This window comes from Scomber japonicus, chromosome 16 (genome assembly GCF_027409825.1).
Source record: "Scomber japonicus isolate fScoJap1 chromosome 16, fScoJap1.pri, whole genome shotgun sequence".
In the NCBI taxonomy this organism is placed as follows: domain Eukaryota; kingdom Metazoa; phylum Chordata; class Actinopteri; order Scombriformes; family Scombridae; genus Scomber; species Scomber japonicus.
In genome coordinates, this window is record NC_070593.1 from 23,636,502 (window position 1) to 23,663,037 (window position 26,536).

Consider the following 26,536-nt stretch of genomic DNA (forward strand, 5'->3'; position numbering starts at 1 on the left):
TGTGCGGCCAACAAGTCAGCGGCAGGGAGGACTTTTCTCTACACATTGGAGAGAGAACAACTCACTTTTTCTCGGGAGTAAAGCGCTACAAAAAGGACTAAAACGACGAGGACACATGCGAAAATGCTAGAAGAACTCCAGGAAGAGAGTGCGTGCTTATTAAACAGTGAGCGCGGGAGAGCAGACGTTATTATTCTCTGCCTTTCTGATGACTTGTGGCAGCGCTGAGGATAAAACGACAACACTAACGGGCTTCAAGCGGTATTGAATGGGGTGAAACGAGGCGGATTTTTTCTTTTTTTTTCCTCTTGAAAAACCCGACTCACCGAGGCATTTCCAGGCGGTCAGAAAAACCCCAAAGGGAAGGGGAGGTGAGGTGAGGGGGGGGCAAAGAAAACGCCCTGCTCGCCTGTTGCTGGTAAATTCAAACTTTTAACCGAGTTTGGGGGAAAAAATGGTGACTATTCAAGTGTAACGTTGTGTTTATTAGCTTAAAAACAGACAGATAGCTAACTGACTTGAGCCCCCTCACCCCCCCTCCCCAGCTCGGCAAGTTTTTTTTTTTTTTTTTAGGAAAGCGGGGAGTCTTTTTTTTTTTTTTTTTTTTGCTTTGGGAATATTTTCTCCTCATTGTGTGGACACTATTCCTGTTGGAAGCGATTTGGGTGGGCTGAGAGCCGCTAGGCCCGCTGCTGGCCACATTAGCCACGAACAAAGACGTTTCACATGTGAACTTTGGTGAACATTTTTGGGGGAAGAAAACCTCTTCATCATTCTAAAAAAAAAAAAAATTCACTCAGCTTTTTTTTTTTTGAACGACCGACTGACTCACTGCAGACATGTCTGTGAGCGCCGAGAAGAGGACGGAAACCCGGCTGAAGAAGCTGGAGGACATGATCAGAAACCCCAGGTCTGCCATGAACCTGGAAAGTTTGCTGGTAAGTCAAGAAGGGGGGAACACCTCATAGATTATTAATGATACCAGCTCGTCTATTCGCTGAAACGCCAGACACGTATGCACGCACACACACTTGGGTAACGTTATGCTATTGGCATGTATATCCCTTCTCCCCCCCTCCCCTCATTCCCTAATTGTGCCCTGCTGCGAGCTGTTAAGCATTGTTGTTTTTACATTAGGCAGACCGCGATGCTGCTGGGACTATTCATCTTTCTGATGATCGCCATCACTTTCCAGTCTGTCCAGTAATCAGATACCTTGCCATCATAACGCGCTTGGAGGAGAAAAACAGGCCAAACTAATAGCCGCATGCATGGTGGATGTACTGTAAGATAGGCCTGATTAATAGTTAAGACTGAGTGCAGACAGTGCAGTTTTTTTTTTGGGGGGGGGGGGGGGGGGGGTCTGTGAAGCGTGTCTACAGATTAGGATTAACTAGTGGGGAATGTTTATGTCCCACTTGGTGTGTTTATGGAGGCTAATGTTATCTGCTAAAAAGGTCCTGCCTGGGCCCCCTCACCACACCAGGAGAGTCTCTCTGCCCACTGGATTCACACACCTATTCTGACCCTCCTGCACTGATAGGTGGTTAAGTAGAGGATGTGCCAGGGTTTATTTTTAACTTCTGATAAAAGTAAGTACCATTAGGTAGTTTCTGGCCTTTTTTAGACACATATTACAGTTTTATTTCCATCTTAATCACAACAGTAAAACCAGGCCAAAAAACAACATAACCGCATTTTGTGCTATTCTGAGCATAAGTCTTCGATAAAATGGGAATGTCTGAACTAAATAACTTACCAAAATGCATACATGTACAATACCAGTCAAAAGTTGGACACAGCTTCTCTTTCAAGTGAGTGGGTAGGCGTGTCAAAACTTCATAAGTCACTTGTCAACTCACAATTGTGTACTTGGTACTTTAACTACATGCCTGAACTGACAGCTCAGTAAATTACTTTCACATTGCACCTGTAAATGTTACCCTTTAAAGGTGACCTATTATGCTAATTTCCAGCACTATATTTTCATTCTGGGACTCCCATTAGAGTAGTTTTGCATTATTCACAGTTCAAAAAAGTCCTTATTTATCGTATATTGGTCCTTTATGCAGCCACTCAGTTCAGCCTCTGCCTGAAACAGGCCACTTTAACTCCTGTCTCTTTAACGCCCGCCACCTTACTCTCTTCTGATTGGTTAGTATCTGGAAGCTGCGTGACGGCTGACTACCGCCAGCTCCAGAGGCTATGTGAACAAATTATAGCATATATATCTTCTCTATCTTCTATATATAATCTTTTTCTTCATCTATCGATCCTAAATCGGACCTGCAATATGACGAACTTCTGCCGCAACGAAAATAGCGCCAGCACGTCTGTTTCGTAAATATTAGGCTCATTACCTGCTAATTGTTGGCATAACAGTGTAACTTCTCTGTGGGAAATACAGTAAAATGCCAACTGAAGTAGCACATATCTGCTGTCAGGAAATAACAAGGATCACGTAGCTAGTAAAAGCTGCCTCCAAATAACTGTATTTCCCTCCGCTGTGCATGGAGCAGATGACCATATAAAGTAATCCGTCACATATTGACATCAGCTCGTGTTGAACGTAGAAAAAAACATTGGAAATTGAGCATCTAGAGCAGTCTGAAGCCTGAGCTTTCTGCTCACAGGGATAACTTTTACTTAAATTTACCTCATTATTTGAAACTTTGGTCTTGTTTAATATGAACATCTGACCTTGTAACATTAAATATATGATATAAGGTAAGAGGAAGCATAATAGGTCCCCTTTAAACCCTGTTACAGAAATAGAGCCTGCGTATTACAGTGATTCTACTGGAATACTTCTCTCTCTTTCTTTCCTCGCCCACACCTGTTGAAAATGAGCTGATTCAGCTGACACTCTTAGGTGAAGTGGACAGAAGTTGTGACATTTTCAATAGATTTCTTTTTTAGTTGTAACACAGTTAAGTCCCATGTCCTGGTAGGTGTTTGGACTGCTTGCAAGGTTGAGTCAGCTTCATGCACATTTCTAATATGAGCATATTCCTTTTAGCTACAATCTGCACCAACATGTAACATCAAAAATAGAAACAAAATGGATCAATACTCTAGTGGAGATGAGACCTAGCTATGTTTGGTAAAGAAGCACAGGGAACGCACCCCTAGGAAGATGCTTTTGCTGAGTGTGGAGATGAGTAATGCTGCATAATGTAGTGTTTCATGGAAAAATCCGTGTTTTAGATTAGACCTGGCATCTTCTGGGGATTAGTGTTTTAGATTGTTTGTGGGTGTATATTCTGGGCACTAAACATTTTCAGACTTGAGCTCTGGCTGTAATCCAGAGGCAAGGCGTTGTCACAGTACCTGCTTTGGCTTTAAAGTTACATCCCTTCTGTTGCTTGGTGTTTGAATTGCTGGGCCTCCCTAACTGGGTCTGACAGAGGACAAACAGTGTCGGATCTTAAAAAGCATCACCTCACCCCCCCCCCTTTTAAAGGGCCCCATCTAGTTTGTACCCCTGCATTTTACTTACCCTTTCCCCCTTCACACTACTTGAGGCACTCCTGGTCTATTCCCTCTTCCTTTTTAAACATTTAAAGCAAGCTAGTCACTTGAAAACCCGTTGGTGTTTACTTCCTGCATGCAGGCTGGAGAGATGGAGGTGTTGAGTGTTCAAGACAAAAGTTGAGTGGGAAGCATGCGTAGGAGAGAACAGGCTGCAGTTTTCCATTTTTAGCCGCCCTGCTGCTGTCGCTGGGATCGAGAAGTTTTGCTGCTCAGGGTGGGATTCAAACACACAAAAACACACAGGCACGTATGAATGCACGCACACACATGAACACTAAGGGCTCAGAAATGTCCTTTTTTTGCAGGTGGAATAAAAACATTTCATACTTTCAGTGCCATTATAATTGCTCACAGGCTCAGGAGGCTCATAGTCAGTAAACAATGAATCACAAATCCCCTGCTATTGTGTCATGGCAACAGCCAAAAAAAAAAAACAGCAGAAGAAGAATCTGCATTGCTGACTATTATACAGCCTCCTACATTACTACTTAGCAAAATGATCTCAATAATCAAAGTTAGTACCTTTCAGTCTAAGTTGGATGTATTTTAGGGCCTGTCTAGAAGCGGTGAGCTGGCGACCCCTGAGGGTACACAAAGCTGACAGGGAGGAATTTGCAGCATCTGTCAAATGGACTTAATGAGTCTCCTTTAAAGCAAGCTGATCCTTTATAATCTGGCTTATACTGTATTTTACTTTGCACTTCAATTAGGAAGCAGCGTAATCGATTTGTATTGTCGGTCAGGCAGCGAAAATCACATGAACGGGGCTTTGATGGCACCATAAACCCCGATCATGAACCTCGAATCGCTATATTGCTTCTATCAGCATCAGATCCAATGTTATAGTCTCAGCAACCTTTCCTCCCTGCCCGAAATGTGGTATCATTATTTGGCAGCGCACCACTGCTGACTGAAGTACTAGACTTGCTTGACGGCTCGAAAGCTAAGGGAAAGAAAGAGCTTTTTTTTTTTTTCAAGATTAAACCAAAAAAAAATGGACACTTGATTGCAAGTCGCATAAGTTGCCTTTCTGCCGTCCTGAAGGAAATGACCTCACTGAGTAAATAGTTGGCAGCTATATATGGGGCTCAAAGTCCCTGCGAATGACTGCACTTTCCCCTTTCACTTTTTAGCCTTATCTCTTTTTCTCTCTCTCTCTCTCTCTCTCTCTCTGGGCTCTGCTTCACTTTCGGCCTGCAGCATGCCCCCCCCCAACCCCTCCCTCTCTGCTTGTTAAACACACTGCAGGTATTTTAACAGTTACTCAGGTCTGAAGGCTTTCGACTCAGCTGCAGATTGGCTACCGCCAGATAACTTGACTCACAGGCAGCACTTTAAGTGCCAAAGATACCACATCAGACTTGCTAAGTGATATTATGATGTCTTCCAGATCGTCTTACAGGGAGGGCATTTCCTGGCCATTTCTTTTAATATTCACCTCTCCATATGTGACAGACATATAACAACACCTTGCACTTGTTTTATTTTCCTCCACATTTTGTTTCCTGTGTCTCTCTTCCCCTTTCCATTCACACATTCTTCTCCTTTCTTCCTTTCTCCCTTTTTTTGTTGTTGACTGCTCATCTCCCACCTAATGTTAATCACTCTTCTCCTCTCCCAGCATCTCCCCTTTCCACTCCTCTTATCTTACCAGCTCCCCACCCGTACTGGAACGTCTCGCTTTAAGTGCAGCTCTTTCATGGAGCAGAGACACCCCCCTCCCTTTCTCCCTGCCCTCCCTGTACGTCGTCTTTTCTGTCTTTTTACCCTGATAGTCAACCTGAGCGTCCACTTTGTCTCTGGAGTACAGTGGAGTTGTTGCTCTTAGGCAGAGCAGCAGCAGCAGCAGTCCCGGCTTCAGTGTGCTAGCTGGGCAGAAACACTGCCTTATAAGGCACTGGGGACGGTGGCCCAGGCCAATTTTTTTTTTTTTTTTTTTTTTTTTGCAAAACAAGCCAGTCTCTCTACTCCACACCTCCTCTGGAGAGATGGTCGGGCCTCATCGTGGGCCTTTTTTTGGTTTTTGCTGCACTCCAGTGAAGAAGAGTGGGTGTCTCCCCGTGTGTGTGTGTTTCCTCAATGCGCTGGAAACGTCACACTTCACTTCAGTCATGTAGCTCCTGGTCTTCTTCAGTGGTCAGAAGTAAACTTGAGTTTTCAGCATCTATTAAAGCCCACCTTAAGTGTTTGTACTAATGATAATATCTGTGCCAGTAGTTTCATACATTTTTTCACTTTCTGTTGGAGAATTAGAGAAGGTGCTAGATACCTCTCTCCTATCTGTATGGTTAAATATGAAGCTACTGTATGCTACTAGTTAGCTTAGCTTAGCTTAGCTTAGCATAGCACAGAGACTGGAAACAGATTCATTTTGTTGCTTGTGGACTGTGCTAACCACTGATGATGTCATATCTTGTTTGTTTTATCAAATAAAACCAGTGGTGTTAAAATCTACAAATCGCTGTTTTATGGGAGGTTATACAACTGTTTCTGTCTGTGAGCAGGAACTTCCTGGTGTCTTTGCTGGTTGCCTGGCAACTGCTCCCGACTAACATAAACCTCCCTTAAAAAGATGAATTGTAGTTTTTTACTATACAGTTGTTTCCAATCTTTTTCATTCTTGTCAGAGAAATATCTTTTGGGATGAATAAAGTTGTCTCTTGCTTCATTTTGAAGTTGTAGAATGAGAGTTCACGGAGCAGCTGTGTTATTTAGGTAAATTCAAGCATCAAATTTGGACACCTATACTTTGGACAGAGCCAGGTTAGCTGTTTCCATTTGCATCCAGTTTTTTTGCCAAGTAGTAATTTTTTTTATGTTACAAATCTTTAGTTTTATTTTTTTCAGCTCTTTGACATTTTCACACACTCGAAGTAGTTTCATAAAAGTGTTTCCTACAGAATTATGGTGGTGGGTCTCAGTCCGACCCTCTAAGGGAGTCCGGGGGCATGCTTCCCCCGGAAGAAAATGTTGTACATTAAGTCAAATGCACACAAATGAACTTTTTTGTGCTTTAGTAATTTAAGGTATGAATGGTGATGACACAGCAAAAAGGTCACACCCACCGTAATTAAATTTTAACAGTTGATTAATGTTTGAAACAATTTATCAAAAAAGACTACTGTTCATATTTCAGCTCTGAAACAAAGAAAACAGATGTGATAATCCAAGTTCAACTAGCTAATTACTTATATTATGTTATTATATAACATATTAAATACTGTTTCAGTAAATGTCTTTTTCTACATTGTGTTTCTTCAAATAACTAAACTAACTGTTATTGCTGATTAATAAAAGATGAAGTGGATCAGGAGGTTGATTTATTGTACAGATGGAAATAAAGATCTCTCATTTAGACTTTGCTTTTTTAAACTGAACCAACTAAAGCAGTATAATGCTGCTGCTGTGGTGCTTTTAACCAGCAGTTTAAGGCTGAGCTGCAGGGTTGAGTGGAGGTGTGTGAGGAAGTTTATTTGTGCTGTTGAACCGCTGTGAAACAACCAGAAAATAACGTTTTATTGATCTCATTCACCGGCTTTCTTACTGTCACCGCTCCCTCTCTTCATTCACTCTCTACCTCGCTTGACCACAGCTGCTAATAACAACGTCCTGTAGCCGCTTACTGACAGAGCAACTCTGTCTGCCTATTCAGCGTCCGGACCTTTTTATACAGAACAGCGAGGCAGAATAAAGTAGCAGCAGAAAAGACTTTCTGAGAGCAGAGGAGAGCAACGCAACGAGAAGTGACAGCAGACTATAGCAGAGGCTAACGTTAGCTGCTCCTCTCCCCTGTCTCAGCAGGGCAGAGCTGAATCTTCCGTGCAGCAGAATCAGAGACGGTGGAGAGTTGTCACAACTTCATTCAGTAATTCAACAATATAATAGGCACGAAAGACGATAACGTCTTGTCCTATATCTAGTTTGGAAATACGTTGGTATATCTTAAAAACACAATAACAGCTCAGCCCTGAAACAACTTAATGTTTTGGAGATTGTACAGACTCACTGTGAAACTGTGGCAGCACAAATTAGGCTATGGTGGGCTGCCACAGTCTATATAATTTATGGGAAACACTGTGCTTACCACAATGTGTTTTACTGTAACTTAGATCATCTGTTTCAGATATTTAGTTTCATGTTTCAGAACCTTGGCATTTTTCCACCTAAAGCACTTATACAGCATAAAAAATAAACCTATTTATCACATCTTGAAGTTGTCTGTTAACATAATATCAATAAATAAACATATAAAAGCCAGAAGGTATAACTTACAGTCCTCAGAGGATCCAGTGCAACCAGCATATGCACATTATTTCTGTTTCTTTTATTCACATAAGCCCCTTTCACACATACAGTCTATCAGGAACGTGGGTCATGTATGAATGGGAACAGGGATCCATATTCAGCGAATTCTGTACGGCCATGACCCACCTCAGGAGCTAGTAACCTCTAAGGGAAAATGCTGGTGTAGCTGTATTTGAATAAAAGCAGTAACATTGCAGGGACAAGTGCAAAAAGGGTTTGATCTATTTCATGTGGAGTGAACAAACCAATCCTAAGATTACACTAGCGGGTGATGTACTGCAAGTTGGGTGGTGCTTTGTTTTGGTGGCCGCGTCACAAACTTCCTCATTTTACAACAAAACAGTATGTTAAAATGTGTTTCTGTAAACATTTGAGGTGAGAAATAGGCATGTACTGCAGTCAGCAACATAAAAGGGTTGAGAGTGGTTGGTTACTTTTCCAGATGGGTTGTTTTCGGGGCGCAGGACGTTGGCTAGTGAAACCATTTTAGCTTCTTACCCAGATGAGAATATACAGGTACCTTTTTTTTTATTCCACCATTCTTTCACTGTACGCTCACCTCTGCTGCTGTTTATCCTGAACATCACATGGTGCCTTCATGGTTGCCAGTTACACCTATGCAACACACACTGTAGTCAAATAAGTGTATTGCCTAAAATGTGGAACTATCCCTTTAACTTTAAACTGATTCGTACTGGCAGGTAGATTAAATTAAGATTATGTCAGTGAAAAAATTAGGATTAATATTCTAAAGAGCAGAGGATCATAAGGATTATGATACATTTACAGCATTGTTTCTCCTGCCATTTATCATTGTGGTGAGTAGATGAAGGGAATGAGAAATGTCTTGTCAACATAAATTTGACCTTAAACTAGATTCTTCTTAATTTGCTTTTAAAGACTGAAAAGATTCTTTAGCCTGCTGTAAAACATTCACGACACACTGAACAAAAATCAAAGTCCAGCACACACACACGTACATTCACCCTCTCACAAACCCACATAAATAAATACACACTTACCTCCCAGCTCGTTGATTACACATTATATAATAGCTTAGACAAACAGAAGGAGACGTCAGTGGGTCGAGTGGTCCACCTGACAGGGATATGAGGAGGCATGCAAAAAATGAGGAAGAGATTAATCTTCAGAAGTGAATGGATATGTTGCATGTCCAGAAAGCTAAAATATAGTGAAAAGCCCTAAATAAACTGGAGAGTCTCATCTATTTTCATAATGACGTTTGGACTAGTAGCAAAACAGGAATCACGGTATATAGTTCTCATGTCAAAGGGAAAGTATACACCCTGAGATTTGTCTTAATCTGGTGGATCCTCTAGTCTAGACATAAAGACTGTGGCCGTGCACGCAGCAGTACATTAAAGAACAATGTAGCACAGCTTCAATTTAATACAAACATGTTGGGCCTTGGCTGATAAGAGAGTGCTTGAACTTTTAATCTTTGTGCATAGTTTGTGGATATTTCATCTCTCTCTCTCTCTACATCGTGAAAGATTTGACCTCTTGGGGAACTTTCACTTCCATCAGCGATCAAAGTGACGAGGATGTGGATGGCGTTGTGCAAGGTGTGCTGCGGGTCGCACAGCGGCTCAGAGCATAAATCCTGTTGTTGAGATCTGTTGTTATCGTGCGTGCACAAAGTGTTCACACAACAGGGTGTGGGCTTTTGTGTTGTGTAGAAAAAAGCAGCTGATACCTGAGTGTCAGTGTATTTCAGTTTCAGACGAGGGTGTGAGCAGAGCAACAGCACAGCAGTGAGAGAGGAGAACAGGAGGCTCCCACGCATAACGCTGCATCCATCTGGCCTACAGTGTTATCATTCCATCACAACCTGCTGGAGAAACACAAACCTCCTACACATACACGCACACACATGTATATTTGTATGCACAGGCCTGGGCGCTGACGGACACACATTTGCGTTCATTTTCACAAGCAAACACATTATTCACTTGATCTTAGCAACGCAAAAAAGCTGCATTGTGCACGGCCAGCAGCAGAACAATGCAAAACATTACTAAACAGCTAAGGATTGTCAGAGAGTTCATGCAGCTTTTATTTCCTTTCCCATGCGTGTGTGTGTGTATGTATGTATGTATGTATGTATGTATGTATGTGTGTATGTGTGTGTGTGTGTGTGTGTGTGTGTGGGGGGGGTAGAGTTTAGTCCAGCAGTGTTTTAGTGTTTCATGCCAATATATTAAAAAGAAAATATACAAATGTAAGCACGTTCATGCCAAAGTATTAAAAAGATAAGGAAACTGAAACTCCACCGAAACCCAACAAATCACTGTGGTTCAAGTGGTCCGCTGTAGCAGGACGGCCCACCATATCTATGAAATGGCAGGAATGGCCTCAGATAAAGAATTACATAACAAAAATACCTGCATAATTAAGAATAAACACATAAATCAATCGTTTGAAGCAAAACTTCACTGGTTCCAGCTTCTCAAATGTGAATATTATCTGGTTCTCGTGCACTTCTTTTCTGTTAAGCGGAATATCTTTAGTTTTGGGACTGTTTTTCCAGACAAAACCAGACAGAAGTTTTAAGACGCCATTTTTAGCTCTGGGAACTGGTGAGGGTGTTTTCTTTTCCTGTTTACTGACATCAGTAAAATAATCTGTAGGTTAATGCAGTGGTTCCCAACTGTTATTGTCTTATGACCTCTTAAAATGAAGCAATATCTCCGAGTGACCATGTCGTCACAGGTTACGGCCTGAATGAATGAATTATGAGCAGTTCAACCAAAGACTGATTTTGCTCTCTTGGGTAGTTTCATTTGAGACCTGAAGAGAGGAAAATAGAAAAGAAAAGAACTAAAATTTGAGGAAACTAAGTAAACTATATGTAATTTTGCTTGTGAAATATTAGTTTTCTCTCTTATCGCTTTTTAATGTTCCTGGGAGCCCTTAGTGACCCTGAGGTTGGATTATTGATGATGAAAATAATGAGGAAACCTTCTGCACTGTTCTTTGCTTGAGCTGCAGCTGTAATGATTTCTTCACACTCTCCATGTTTTCTGTCTTATGGAACATGATTACGGTCATTTAGCAAGTTGAGTTTAAGGTTAATGTACAGAAGGACTTTATGTGCATGCAGTCCTCCCTTTGGCTGTTTTTCCTGGCACATTCCTCAGTATATTTTATAATAAAGTCCTGGTGCCAAAAATGCATAGGGCACAGGAGCATGGGACAGAAATCTGTCAAATGCAAGAGTAAGACATACCCTTGTTATTCCCTACGGGGACATTAGCTGTGCTATTTGCGAGCCTCTGCAGGATTCCTGCCGTTGCGTCTTACTTGGAGAGTTTACGGGCCATGCCTGGCACGGTCCCCCCTCGCTCTCTGCCCGGCCCACCGTTTATCCCGAAAACTATTTTTAAAACTGCTGGAATTCAATCAAAACATTAACTTTGTGCTCAATCCTTTTAAAGCCCAGAGCAGCAGCGCAGCTTGTTTTCTCTTCCACATGCCGAGTGATGAGATGGGTAGGTGGGGAGGAAGAGAGTTTTCTTTTTTTTAGAGGGGGGATAAAAGATTGCAAACGGAGCGAGGAGAGTTTGTGACGTGAACGGCTGTGAATAGTTGGGTTATTCCTTTCTGTGTTTAGTCCCCCTTTTAATATCATCACATTCCTGAGTGGTGGATCCACGTGGCTTTTTATTGGGTGATAAAGAGTGGAAGCAGGCAAAGAGAGAGCGACAGCTCGGTAATGTCAACAGCAGGTCGGGTAAATAAAACTGAAAAGAATAGAACGTGCTGAAACCCAACACTTATAAAACTGTTGCCTGCTGCTTCTCTGTAGCTTCAACTGGTCTCAATCTGTATTTTGCAGGAGTTGCTAAGCAACCATCCATAACTCATGGGCTGGATTACAGTATAGCACAGATAAAATGCTGAAGTGCTATCTAATAGACACATAACAACTCATACTGATAAGCTGAACTGGGCAGATAGTCCTATCAGCTCAGGAAGACATTACTGTAAGTCTGTTCCTGTAAATGTGCAGGCAAGAGTCTTATACATCAGGCTGTGCTATAGGACCTGACACAGTGGTTTGTAATTATTTAGATCGATTGTGACTTTAAAAAAACTCTCTTTGATATAAATGAAGCAAACATTGCGGACAAGGAAGAGAGGCTCTGTGGCTGCTGGAACAGGTCCAGTTATGTCAGAGGTATTCAAGTTTGAATTATTGATGCAGGTTTACACTTCCCCAGACATTTGTCAGTTATTTAATATTTATAAATAGCTGCTCTGACTGAGTAGCTGAGAAATGTCCTCCAGAGTCCTGTTGGCATTTTTTTTTTCCACAGTAATGCATATGCACAGGGTTCCTGTAGTTCCTTAAGAAATCTTGAGTAAGATTTTTGGAATTTAGCTCATAAAATGTCTTTAAAAAGTCTTATTTTTGATTATGGAAGGTCTTAAATTTTGAGGTGATGTCTAGTTGCATGAGAAATGGCTCCCCGCAGGATTCACGTATTTAAAATATGGTTTGGTCTTGGGTGAGGAATCGGTCCAGACTAGTCCAGCTCTTTGTTTATCTGCTTAGGTTTCAATAGCTTCTTTACAGACCTCGTGTACTCATGAAGTAACAAGATTAAAGAAGTACATAAAACAGTGCGGATGATGCTCAGCCAGGAGGGTTCAGGGCAGGCACAGACTGTTGTTTCTGATAGTTGCTAGAATCTGGATAATAATGTTTTTAGTGTGACTGCATGGCTGGAGTTAACATATTTAACGGACTGTTAAATGGAAGAGAATGTACATATACTGTAATATACATGGTTTGTCCATTCTGGGCTGCAGTAGAAATATGTCAGGCTTTGTGGAAGAGGACCCGTTCACCATGTAGATGTGAAGGGCTCATTTTAAGGTGACGAAAACACAATAATTCTTATTTTCAGGTGATTATACACTCATTAAAACATACTTGTGAATATTAGTCCATTCTGCTAGAGGTCCCTAAATTCTACACACTGCACCTTTTTAAGTTTTCTCCGTCAGTGTCTTAAAAAAGTCTTAAAAATCATTAAATTAGATTTTTAAAAGTGTGCAGTTGCCTTGGAGCACTAAACAGCTTATTATGTGTGACCTGCAGGATCTCTGCAAATAGTGATGTCTGCAAATGTGTTCAAATAAAGCATTTTAAATGGGAATGCCACACATTTTCAAAAACCAAAATATGTCCTCCTCCACGCTTTAGAGAAATACTGTCATCATAGACCATACCCAGCTGACACCTCTCTCTCTCTCTACATGCTGCTTTGACTGCCCTCCTCCCCCTGTGTGTGTGGCTCACTCCAAAATAAACCAAATAATCCTGAGGTGCAGTTTGATTTGCATAAAAGAAAAACATAGAGATCCACAGATATTATTTCCCTACTTTTCCTGCTGCAGAGATGCTGCGAGCTGCCGGCTCCTCTTCGTCATCACCAAGGCAACATGTATTTATTTATTTATCCTTCATCCACACTTGACTCATCTTGTTTAACGGAGAGATGTAGAAATGACAGAGGAAGTAATAATATGTCACTGTGCACTCCAGTTTATAGATAGGGAATGTTTGTTACACTCCTGTAGCGAGTCCAAGCCTTGTATCACTGTGTTTGCTTTGTGTTTTCTCATGGCAACTGACAAGCAAACGCATTCTGTCAACTTTTTCATGTCCAAAGTTGGAAATGTGTGAAACTGGATCCTCTTTCACTCTGATTCAATTCAAATTCTATTTAAATAATTCAAATTTATTGGCATGACATGTGCAGAAGATGGCTAACACTGACAGATGATTACTGATACAAAAAAAATACAATATGCAAATATCAAACATCATACATAATATCGTAAAAGGCTTTTTTCTTGTTTTAAAGATATCAATAATCATATCAAATATAATAAAGTAGAAGGCTTTTTTTCTGTTAATGTTTGACAATACTGAACATATTTTACTGGTCGTCTGTTCTGTCCATGATGGCCTGTTTCTATGTCCAGTCTGTACATCCTCCACTAGCCACACTGCTTTATTGTTATTCCTGGGATTATAACACGTCAAACCTTGCAGTGTAATGATACTTATATAATAGGTGATTTATGGATCACTGCCTTGCACGCTGACCGACTCCTCAACAAAACACTTAACACCTCTGAACTATTTATTGACACTTGATCTCTGTTCGCTTTCAAACTGTGTTGTTCAGGCATCGGATTGATTGAAAAGCAGATTTGACCTGTCCCAGCTGCATGTCAGGACTGTCCTCACTCTGTCAGTCTTTCATTTTAACCTGCTTCTCACTTCAAGAAGCCTGAAGGAACACCCTGTGGTTTTCTTGGTTCGCTTAGTCGCTTCTAAGAAATCAGCCGCGTCATTCAGACAGCTCTGACTGTCTCTGACTGATTTCATTTGCCAAAATTACCAGACTTGATTTTTCACCAGTGCTCAACCGGCATTAGGACGATAGCTGCAGGATAGAAATGCCAAAATAGGTTTGAGGTAATTTTAGAAAGACTTTAAAGCATCCTGGTCATAATTTTGAATTGGCTGTACTTTAAATGATAACAGCAATAAATCAGTTACTTCAACTAATAAATCTGCATCATACATTTCTCATAAAAGCACAGACCTACATGAAAATCACACGTTTATGTTACAATTTTAACAGCAATGTAAACTAAATGCATGATTTATTTAAGACCTATCACATGAAAATATTAGAGCTGTAGCATTGCTGTTAAATGACTCATTCCACTCATAGAGACCGAGGACAATCTCCCAGGTTTTCGATGTTAAAAAGCTGGTTGGAAATAATTAGAGTTTAAAAAAAAAAAAAAACGAACAACCCCCGCACTATAGAACCAATCCAAAGTCTTCAGTGGTTGTGACACACTCATCACCACGGAGAGAAATGGGTGGGGGGGGGGCATTGTTTCCGGTAAAGGCGTGTCCCTTGATGAAATGTAAGGGCTGTAGGTTTGTTCAAGCAGCTACTGTGCATGTACGAAATCCCCCAGACTTGAGTAGGCGGGGGACCAGAGAATCTGCTGTTTTGATGCACAGCATGATAAATGTACAGCTGGCATCACTCTGTGACGAAGAGGCATTTAAAATAATGGATGAGAAAGCATATAAAAAACTCTAAATAAAGCCTGTTATAATTTAGAGGTGCAGTTATTGTATAACAATTAGTCATGTGGCTGAGGTAAAACGTACTTTGGAAGGACTTTATCAATGTTGATAAAGATGATTTATTGTTCAAATGATAATAAATAATAAAATGTTAAAAATAGAACCAGAATATCATGTGTGGTGATTGTGTGTGTTAACCGTGTTACAGTCATGCAACCTGACCTTTACAGTTTGACCTCAGTGAAACTCTCAGACATCACCGACATGTTGTGTGTGTTTGTTTGTGTGTGTGTGTGTGTGTATGTGTGTGGTGGACTAGTGCCCAGAAATGATTGGGCGTTCATTTCAGAGGCGGCTGGCGCACTTCCTGTCAGTTTTGAGGATGTTTAAACTAAATCAAACAGCTTACATGTACTGCGTGAAATATAAACGTGGTTATGTACCTGTAGCTGCCGTGCATATGTTGTGCTTTTTTCTTCTGTCTGGTCTGCAGCTGAATGCAGAGCAGCAGCAGGAGCAGCAGTAGTAGCAGTAGAATGCTACCTCAGAGGAAATGACTTGCACACAGGGACTGGCTTCATGACACAGTGAAATTATCTGCCAGCCGTGGGGTGGGGTGGATCATTTCCTGTATTGCCGCGCTCGTGTGGGGAGATCCTCGTGCGTGTACTTTTTTTTTGGGTTGCGCGTGCACTTCCAAACGAGCCCCCGGCGCGTGTATTTTTTTTCCCTTAAATAGTAGTTTTGTGTGAGGTCAGTCCTTTAATGGGGAAGTGAAGCCGAGATGATGAAACGGAGTGTGCAGATCGCTGCAGCCGAGCGGAGAGCGATGGAGGGAAGAGGAGAGCTAGATAAGAAAAAATGGCAAACCAGACGACAGAAGAAGAAGGAAGAAAAAGAAAAAAAAAGCACAGGAAAAATTAGCAGAGAGGAAGCGAGGGAGACGTAAAAGCAATCGTGCCATCCTGTCCAGAACTGTAATGACAGGAGAGAAGAGGAGAAAAAAAAAGAGGGGTGAAGAAAATACAATCTCATTGGAAGACAAATTTGAAGGAAACCAGTTTATCCCACTGGGTCAAACTGGGGTTCTTGTGTTCTTCTTCTGTTGTAACGTTTGGCTCGGTCCAAGTGTTTCAGACTGCTCTTCATTGACCGTTCAGGAATGCATAGCTGACAAATGTTGATAGATGACTTCCTCGTTGTTACACACTGTAACAATTAGGGGCTTCGTCTTTTTTGCTTATTTAATGGTTTCCCTATATCGTCCCTGGGGGTCAAACTATGTACCACTATAGAATGAGTGAATGCTACAAATCGTCAGCTTGAACTCAGCTGACCTAATATTATTATGCTGCTGCAAGTTTTAGTTCTCAAACCTCTGTTTCTGCTCAAACTGTTGCGACACACACACACACTCGCACAGTTTCTCAAAGCATAGAACATTCAGTCTGCAAGGACTGGTGTCAGGTGTGATTGCACATACAGGAGCACAGTTTCCACTATTGACTTATTGCAATAGTATTGTATCATAGTATCGTAGTATATGGAATTAAAGTTAACTAACTCTGTCTCGACCCATAATGGCACTCTGTGTTTTTACAGAAGCATAGCACCCACTCTCCCACTATCCCCCTTGCATTATTATACTATATTATACTATATATATTATCATTATATCAGTGGTATAAAATGATCTTCAAATGACAGTATTGTTTATCGTGATTATTTCTGAGACAATATGTCATCCAATAAAAGTAGTTATCGTGACAGGCCTATGGACAGACTGTGTTCACTAAGAAAAAACCCTTTCATACACATCCCAGAACATATGGTGCATTCTTTTGCTATTCTTTGGATTCCTTCTTAAAACAAATGTGTTGACTTTACAGCCTGAGTGACAGCTTTTATAGGAAACTTCCAGACAGCTGATGTTAACACAGATCCCCCATAAAAAGAGAAGTTTCTAACATCAGATATAAATGGAAAAAAAGAACCACATGATAATCAGCGTGTTAAATGCAGTGACTTCATACTGTGTGACATCATCTCTTTCTAATGGACTGCTTCTAAAAGGTCGAAGCAAACAGTGTGTTTATCATTTGTTAACAGACGAATATCATTGATAGAATCGAGGCAGCTGCCGATGGCAAAATTAGTCATCCTCTCTTTGTTACTCTCTCTTGTTCAGTCCAAACTGTTTTTCTTTGCATGCATTTTCTGTTTGTGTATGCAGTCAGTCAACTCCATCGCTGTTGAATGAAACGCTGGGGCGAAGCTGTTAGTTTTCACTCAGACTGGACTCGCTCTGTGCACTGATGTGGAACAGTTTTTGTTCTGCACGGTGATGAGAGGCTATACAGAAAATTAAACTCTCCCAAAAAAATGCGGGCATCATTGTTAGACTCACATTAAACTTCAATGCAGGCCCGCTGCTGTTACTGGTTGCTTTCACTTAATGTTTTGTTAATTTGAGTCTCAGCGTCTTTTTTCATTTTCTTTTTTTGTGGTCACTTGTCATCAAGAGTGGAAGTTAGTCGGTGACACATTTCCTCTTTTACTGTGGCATTATCAGATGTTCACTCTTTTGCAAAATTAATACATGACGTCTATCATGAGTCTACATGAATTTAACTAAGTAAACAAGTTACGTAAGTTTAAAGTGAACTCAGACTATCGACACGTTGGTTGTGATCATGCATCACTGAAATTCTGATGAACAGAGAACAAATATCTCAGTTGGTGTTTAAGTTGTCATGTTTTAATTGAACCACAGCGAGTTTCAGTGTGACATAACTGGTTTTGATCAACACGTATAGCTCTGTGTTGTGAAGAATGTGTTACAATAGACAAGATCACCTTCATCAGCTGCTCAGCTTTAAAAGACTTATAGGTGTTATGAACAAGCAATTAAGCAACGCATTTGTGCCTTTTTTAATATTAATTGCAGTTATTTGTTAATGCCGACATCTTAAACATTGCAAGATCAGTGTGACCTCCATTTCAAGATGAATCTGAAGGTAATTTGATTTCTGATGGATTCATTTTTCTTTCTCTCTCTGCAGGACTCCATAAACGCCCTGGTCCTGGACTTAGACTACCCCGCACTACGCAAGAACAAAAACATTGACACCTTCTTAAACAGATGTAAGTGGTTTATGTGCCCCGGTTAGCAGAACCTTATTACAGCTGTAAATTCACAACGTTATTCATAGATGCTTTATTCTCTTTTCTTCGCAGATGATGCGGTTATAAGACAAGTTCGAGACCTACAGATGAAGTCTGAAGACTTTGACAGAGTTAAAGTCATTGGTCGAGGGGCATTTGGTGAGGTTCAACTGGTGAGTAATCATAATCAGAGGTTTGTTTCTTCTTTTTTTTCAGGTGTTTTTCTGAAAGGCTACATGTAAAATCAGTGTAGTTATATTACAGCATTTTTCAATTGATTACCTCTAAGAATATATGTGAATACTCTCAAAGTATATGAGAAACTATGAAATGTCTGCTCTAAATATAAATATATTGTACAATGTTGAATAAGAATATGAAATGATCTGGTTTGGTTGTTTCCTTTATGCAGTGTGCAGTTGTGTATCATTTAATTTAACACTATGTATGTCTAGATCAAAGTTAGACACTCTACTAACTCTTAATCACTGGTCACCTCCATTACTCAGGTCAGACATAAACCTTCTAAGAAGGTATACGCCATGAAGCTGCTGAGCAAGTTTGAGATGATCAAGCGCTCAGATTCAGCCTTCTTCTGGGAAGAAAGGGACATCATGGCCTTCGCCAACAGTCCCTGGGTCGTGCAGGTATGATATTTAAATCACTGATCAGCTGTTTTTAATATTTCTAGTTCTTAAATTCAGATTTTGGTTTTAGAACACTGTTGGTTTCTTATTAAGAGATGCTATGTGTTGGCCTGTTCAGTTGTGCTGTGCCTTCCAAGATGAGCACTACCTCTACATGGTGATGGAGTACATGCCAGGAGGCGACCTGGTCAACCTCACCAGCACCTACGACGTGCCGGAGAAATGGGCCAAGTTTTACACGGCGGAGGTGGTGATGGCCCTGGACGCCATTCACTCCATGGGCTTCATCCACCGCGACGTCAAGCCGGACAACATGCTGCTGGACAGACTAGGACACCTGAAGCTGGCCGACTTTGGCACTTGCATGAAGATGGACTCTGTGAGTGACACAGGGAAAACCTCAGTGCAGCAGCGTGCCTGCGTTTCTGGGAAATATCGTATTTCTACTGCCAGCAGCTCACATGTGTTAATGCAAAAAATATTCATATTGTTATGGAAACAAAGCAGCACAGCACGAAACCTTTTTTTTCCTCATACGACAAGCAGAAAATGCAGATAGAGCACCAGCCGTTGAGCTCTGATCTGTAGCTTATATATATATATATATGTATATATGTATATATGTATATAAATAGTGTTATAGTTCATTGTTGGTTGAGATCCTAATTGTGACAAATCAGCATCAAATTATGCCTTTTCAACCATAAAAAAGCATGAACATAACTTATAAATGTAAGAGTTGAAGACTTGGCTCTCTGGTTCATCCTGATATGAACCCTAATTTAGTTCAAAATCAAACATCTTCGAGCTCTTATCAGTCAGTTTTATATTTGAGATTAATATCCATTAATCGTCTTAATATGAGCGAGTAACCCGATCGAAGACTGCAATATCATAACATGCTTTTAATATTCTGCTGGATATTGATTAGCTTTCTGTTATAGACCGGCATGGTGCACTGTGACACAGCGGTTGGCACTCCGGACTACATCTCTCCCGAAGTGCTGAAATCCCAGGGAGGAGACGGGTGTTACGGGCGAGAGTGCGACTGGTGGTCCGTAGGAGTCTTCATCTTTGAAATGCTTGTCGGTCAGTGAACATCTCTCAAAGCTAGTTCATGAGACAAGTGGAGAGATCATACATCTATTTTTCAGCATGGCTATAACTTCCTGTAATTGCTGTCAGGTGACACGCCGTTCTACGCTGACTCGCTGGTGGGAACCTACAGTAAGATCATGGACCATAAAAACTCCCTCAACTTCCCCGATGATGTGGAGATCTCCAAAGATGCCAAGAACATCATCTGTGCCTTCCTGACTGACAGGTATAAAGAGCTGAGAGACGAAGACATTACATAACATACACATACTGATGATGTGATTTAGGAAGTCCATATATTTTACTCAGGATTTGATTTATTCACTTTCAATTGCAAGAATATGTATCAGCAGGTCATGTTTTCCATTAAAAAGAAGACAAAGGGTAGCTTGAATCATTGCCCCACAGCTCATTCAGTCTCTTTGTTTTGAGGGAGGTGCGATTGGGCAGGAATGGCGTGGAGGAAATCAAGCGACACCCTTTCTTCAAGAACGACCAGTGGACCTTCGACACCCTGAGAGACAGTCAGTATCAACAAGCGGCCTCGCCTCCACTATAAATTATTTTATTTGCTTCACGTACTAAACAACAATGGGAGCAGAGGTTGTATTAGATTATATGACCACATGATTCATTAGACTGCAGCTGTGTTTACACAGCACTTCCTTTTTCACACTTTGCCTTTTTCCTCTCTTTCTCTTTCCATTTCTCAGCTGTTGCCCCCGTGGTCCCAGAGCTGAGCAGCGACATAGACACCAGTAACTTTGACGAGATCGAGGATGACAAAGGCGACGTAGAAACTTTCCCCACGCCTAAGGCCTTTGTCGGAAATCAGCTACCATTTGTCGGCTTTACCTATTTCAAAGAAGACCAGTATGTCATCAGTGTTTGTGGCTGTCTCTGAACTCATATTGTACAGTTCACACATACAGCAAACATGTATTGCAGCTTTTTTTTTATATTTCCGCCTGTTCATTTCCTTCCTCAGATTACTAAACACCTCCAACAACACCTCGGTCACTCATGAGAATTCAAAAGGAGAGGTGGGTACTTTCATTTTCTCTCTCTCTCTCTGTCTCTCACACACACACACACACACACACACACACACACTCGCTCTCACAATAAGAGGTGTGTGTTTGTCATCTGCAGCTCGGGACACCGCAGTAACACTGTCCGTCCCAGACTTCACAGGAAGTTAATAAGCGGTAACATTTCCACAGAGAACAGGTCTATTGATCAGTTCAGCTTCACAAGTCAGTCAAGATTATGATGGAAATGACTCTAAAGAGGATTTATTTTCTCTGATCCCGTTATTTATGATGTGCTTTGGTAGAATTTCAGTGTTCTTAGCTGCACAGAAGCAGCTTTCAGAGTTAGAGGCTGAAAGCTGAGCTAAAAGCTAATCTGGGGAACCCTTATTAAGAAGTCTTGTTAAGTCCTTACTGGAGGAAAGACTGCCCCTATCACAATACTCTACCAGTTTGAAGGAATAGCCCAGAAAAAGCTACAATCATCTGTAAAAATTGTCAAAGTGCTAGTGCCAGATACTAGTATTATATTTATATTGAAAGTGCTTATCCTCCATGTTCTAGTAGTCAAAACTTAAAAGCTGCTATAATCAATATTTTTATGTTAGCGATCCATCAAGTATTACAATTCATGTACACAAAAACACAGAGAATGATCACCTGAGGCCTCACTGTTTCTAGTTCCAGCCTACCTCTTCACTGTTTTGATTCAGTCTCACTGCTCTCATCAGCAGCTGTTTGCAGTGAAAAAGCTCTGATAAACCTACGGCACAATACCTTGGCCAAAAAAAAGTGAACGAATAGCTGGTGAACACAGTGGAACGTTTAGCAGTTAAAGAGGCAGATATTCCCCTCAGGAGTTGGTTAGGATAAACAAAACAAAAAAAACCTAAAAATAGTGACTATTGTATTTGAATTGCTCGGTGACTCAAATCCAAATGAATGCTAATGTTGCTCCATATCTGGGATTGATATGTAAATAAGCAACCGTTAGCTAACATAGTCATTATAACTTATAAGGCGTTCATATGACAGTGTTTACAGCTTCTTCAGCTGCGCCCAACTTTTCCTCTGTTAGTGTGAGTTGAAAGATGAACTGAAGTTCATTTCTGATGGGTTTTTTTCTGTCTGTCAGTTATGTAAATTGTTTCATAAGATCAGACATGCTTGAGTCACAGGAAAGATGGGTGACATGACATAAAGGTTGCTAAACTTGAGTATTTGTTTAGTCCTGTTAGTCACCTGTGAGTGTTTTCTCTTCACAGTGGGCAGCAATGCAGAAGAAACTTCACCACTTTGAGGTGCAGCTGAATAATCAGAAGCAGGTCAAAGAGGATGTAGAGCACAAATACAGGTACAGAGGCTGCAGAAACACTACATTTCTTTCTTTTTTTTGTACCACTAACAATTGAGCACTGTGACCCTGATTGTCAAAGTTCTCATAAATGTTGACCTCTTTTCCTTTCTGCAGGGCTGCCACCGGTCGCCTCGACAAAATCTCCAAAGAACTCGAGGAAGAGGTGGGTTAATAACTCTGAAACCACAGTGAGGACATTCACAGCACAGACAGCGGTTACTATTGGAGTTCACTCGAAATATTTCTGTCTTCTGCCTTTTTAATATTTGCTGGTGCAATGACCCAGTTTCCCCCCTCCGGTACCGCACAAGTTCCATCCTCTTCACTGATTTTCATGGCTGTTCCCACCAAAACTTATTTAAGTCAGTAATGCTTTCTCATATTCACTCGACCATGTTTCGGTTGAATGTGTCATATCCAGGGAGGTTCACTTGGAGCCGTTTTCCAAATTCTAACTGCGTCAAAACCTCTAAAGGGATCGGACTCGTGTTAAGACGCAGTTTGATTCTATGGGAACCGTCTCTCATAAAGCCAGTTATGAAATCACAGCAGTGTGAAAGCAGCCCTGAAGGACATGTCGAACAACATATTGAATGATTAAATTATTTTGTAGGTGAGCAGCAGGAAGAATCTGGAGTCGAGCATGAGGCAGCTGGAGAGAGAGAAAGCTCTGCTGCAGCACAAGAGCATGGAGAGCCACCGCAAGGCCGAGAGCGAGGCCGACAGGAAGCGCTGTCTGGAGAACGAAGGTGACATCAAACACACACACTCACGGCCAAAACTTTATAGCTTTGTAAAAAGAAAATAATTTGAAAGGTACATTGTCACAAATATTAAGACGAGATGTCATGTGTTAAAATGACACAATCATCCTTCTTTACTTCCTTTCTTAACTTTTCCCTATGAATTAAAATGAGTTTTGATAGAAATTACAGGCTGATATAAAGTGGATAATACTGCCATCACCTGGTCAAAGATACTTTTTTAAACTGTGTAAATATTCTAAATAATTAAGTAAAGTAAAAAACAGTCCTGTAAGAAAATGATTTTTTTCTCTCTTTTCAAGTGTTAGAAATTTGTGATGAGCTTAAACGTCGCGTCTGCTGTAGAGCATGTATAAAAAACTGAATTCAAAGAATAACTATTTTTAAATTCTAAAATAATAAGTTCATTGAAAAAGAATAACTCATAATATATCTGTGTGCGTTGTGTAGTCAACGGCCTTCGAGACCAGCTGGATGAGTTGAAGAAAAAAAACCAGAATTCCCACATTTCCAACGAGAAGAACATCCACCTTCAGAAACAGGTCAGTCACTCACACATTTAGGCACTGAGTCAGTAGAGACTTGGATACCCTCCTGTCTTCATCCCCTAGTTGTTGCCTTTCTTTGTAATCCAAATCCAGATACTGTGTTTTTCTGCTACATTTGACCAGAACTTGATTGCTTGTTGAAGAGAATGAGCCCCTCACCCCTATTTCCTTCAATACACTGGCTGTAGATGTATCCCACTTCCACAAGGAGAATCTTAGTCTGGCAGCTTCAGTTGCCAGTCCAGAGTACTTGATCTTCTTCCCCTCATAAGCTTTTTCAGCACCATCTTCCCGTGGTAATGTCTATTTCACAACATACGCCAGATTGGCTCTAGCAGACCACAGAACCATGGCTGGCTAGAATGCCGTAGCCACAATATCTGGGGGGAGGACACACTCCATGTCCATTTTCCAGTCCCGAGCCGCCTGCAGAACGCTCGCACTCTTTGATGTCATATGGCGCTCTGGAGGCCGGCCCGCTGGTACAAACGGTGTGAAGTGGACGTTTCCTTCCGATGTCTGTGGGAAAGCATTTGTGGTAGTTCTGAGATGGATGCCAGCTGTCTGAGAAATTGGTTATGCAGGCCACCGAGTGTAACGCCCTTGGGTGAAGCTCAGAGTGCTTCCTGTTAAACTGCGCCTCGGCGATGCAGGTGCACCACAGAGGGAGGAAGTTGGTTCTCCTCCCAACCACTGCTTCAGGTTCTGGGGCTGTGGGGAGGAGCTTGTACGTGGCTAAGAGAGGTTTAATTTCACAAAGAGCTGCTTCCTGTTTTAAAAGCACATAAGTGATTGCTGTTAGAGAAAAGTAAACAAATGAACATCATAGGCTATTAAATTAGCTATTGTGAGGCTCTTTATCTTTTATGTTTTTTGAGTTATAAGGTTACAAACACTGTATTGCAGTGCACTTTATTTTTTAAAAAGGTAGATATTATTGTGGTATTAATAAGCCTTAATAAAATGAATAAGCCATCATAAACAGAATTGTATTTAAAGCTAGATGCCTCTAAACTGGGGCTATTATGTGTATGCTCTGCAATCAATCTTTTTCTCCTTTATTTAAGCACTTGGTCAAAGATCAAGTTGTCTTGTGTGTGGCTCGTCTACAGCACAGTGTCATGTGTTCAAGTCAATTTGTTGCATTCAGTCATACATGCAGTGTTCATGTAAAGGCTTTTGTAATAACCCCAGTTGTCGTCTCCATTAGCTGGAAGAAGCCAACACGTTGCTGCGTGCAGAGTCCGAGGCGGCTACGAGGCTCCGTAAAACCCAGACGGAGAGCAGCAAACAGCTGCAGCAGCTGGAGGCCAACGTGCGCGAGCTGCAGGACAAATGCTGTCTGCTGGAGCGCAGCAAGCTGAGTCTGGAGAAGGAATGCATCAGCCTGCAGGCCGCGCTGGAGACAGAGCGGAGGGAGCACAGTCAGGGTTCAGAGACCATCAGTGACCTGATGGGTGAGTGACATTAACACTGTATAGAACACAGGATTCAGGAATAGAGCGAGACTGGTAAATTGTCCGATATTAGACTATTGCAGATATACTGGCACCGGCACATAACAGGAAATATGACTCTCAAGCAGACAGTCAATGACCTTTTAATTGGTTTTATTAGAAATCTGTAGTTCACAGGAGAGAATCTGTGTCCAGAGTTAAATAGATGCAATGGTATTTGAGTATTTGAATTGAAATATACTTACTTGGTGTTGATTCCACATTAATTCTGTGACTTTACATGGTAATATCCACTATTATAAAAAATAATCACAATTAATCACAGCAATTTGTTCATTGTATTAGTTGATTATTTTTAATTGATCGGCAGCCCTAGTTAGTTCAAAATATTGACATAAATAATAATTAATAATAATAAATAAATGTTGAATGATAAATGTATCAAGCAAATCTAACAGGTTCTGATCTAGAAAGACAATGAAAAAATATGAAGGTATACTATATGTATTTATTTAAAAAAAAAAAAAAAAAGTTTGTAAAATGTATTCAAAAGAAGAATTAAACTCTCCATAGCAAACTGTAAAGAGAACCCAGAACACCTAAATATGAATCCAAAACCAGATAAACATTAGAAAAACATTAGTTGCAGGAAGAATATTAACAGGAAAATTTAAAACCCCTTTAGTGTATGAAACTCTGCCTGAAGGAGTTTGAGATGCGGTTGCCTCTATTTTCACGAGGTGGAAATTCTATTACACGCCTCGGATGAAAATGTGATATCTCAGCCGCTCATTTTCCCCCTGTCAGCTTTACATAGCAGCTAGGTGAAGCCACAGCAAACACTGAGGCCACCAAAGAGGCTTTCAGGCCCTGCGAGAATCCATTTAGTGAGCAGCACACTGCATTTGTGTGTGTGTGTGTGTGTGTGTGTTTGAGAGGGAGAGATGATTTGAATTATTTTATAAGAGCTTTTCTGTAAACACATTGGTCCGGAGGCGTTGTTTTACAGAGCCACAAAGGCCATTACATAAACAAGAATAAATACAAGCCTCATGCTGCCTTTTTGTTACACAGGTTAAACTAACACGAGTATGAAAGAGTAAATATGAAATATGCAAAGACCTTGAACAAAACACGACCAGTTTTTCCTCCTGTGAGCAGCCGATCAGAGCGCAACAGTAGCAGCAACACAGCACCGGTCAGCTCCAGACATGCATTTCCTTGACTGTACAAGGGAGTGTGTTTACATCAAGGCTAACAGTTCAAGCATAATCTGATGAAGGCAGTACTCGGGCTATTTAAACTGTCATATTAAAGCTTTTATCTGATTTGTGTTAATTGAGGAGAGGTCACGATGTGCAGTAGCTCAGTGAACACACCCAAAGGTTTTTCTGTTCAGGCTCTACGTTTATCTAAAAATGTACACTCCTCAGTTAGATTTCTGTCTGCTTTTTCAAAATGGAAGCAGGGATGTTGGAGA

The 26,536-nt window shown here is 41.0% G+C and overlaps 1 protein-coding gene across 1 annotated transcript in view; it reads left to right on the forward strand.

Annotated features, from left to right (window-relative positions):
• The window catches only part of rock2a (rho-associated, coiled-coil containing protein kinase 2a), a 36,144-nt gene continuing 9,608 nt past the window's right edge, over positions 1-26,536 (forward strand). Inside the window, exons 1-15 of the mRNA XM_053336368.1 lie at positions 1-938; positions 18,052-18,133; positions 18,227-18,327; positions 18,664-18,801; positions 18,920-19,180; positions 19,746-19,890; positions 19,987-20,125; positions 20,332-20,423; positions 20,613-20,772; positions 20,888-20,942; positions 22,196-22,284; positions 22,402-22,450; positions 22,901-23,036; positions 23,502-23,593; positions 24,810-25,056. Of these exons, the coding sequence (XP_053192343.1) occupies positions 840-938; positions 18,052-18,133; positions 18,227-18,327; positions 18,664-18,801; positions 18,920-19,180; positions 19,746-19,890; positions 19,987-20,125; positions 20,332-20,423; positions 20,613-20,772; positions 20,888-20,942; positions 22,196-22,284; positions 22,402-22,450; positions 22,901-23,036; positions 23,502-23,593; positions 24,810-25,056 (1,885 nt within the window). The 5' untranslated portion in view covers positions 1-839. The remainder of the gene's footprint in view (positions 939-18,051; positions 18,134-18,226; positions 18,328-18,663; positions 18,802-18,919; positions 19,181-19,745; positions 19,891-19,986; positions 20,126-20,331; positions 20,424-20,612; positions 20,773-20,887; positions 20,943-22,195; positions 22,285-22,401; positions 22,451-22,900; positions 23,037-23,501; positions 23,594-24,809; positions 25,057-26,536) is intronic.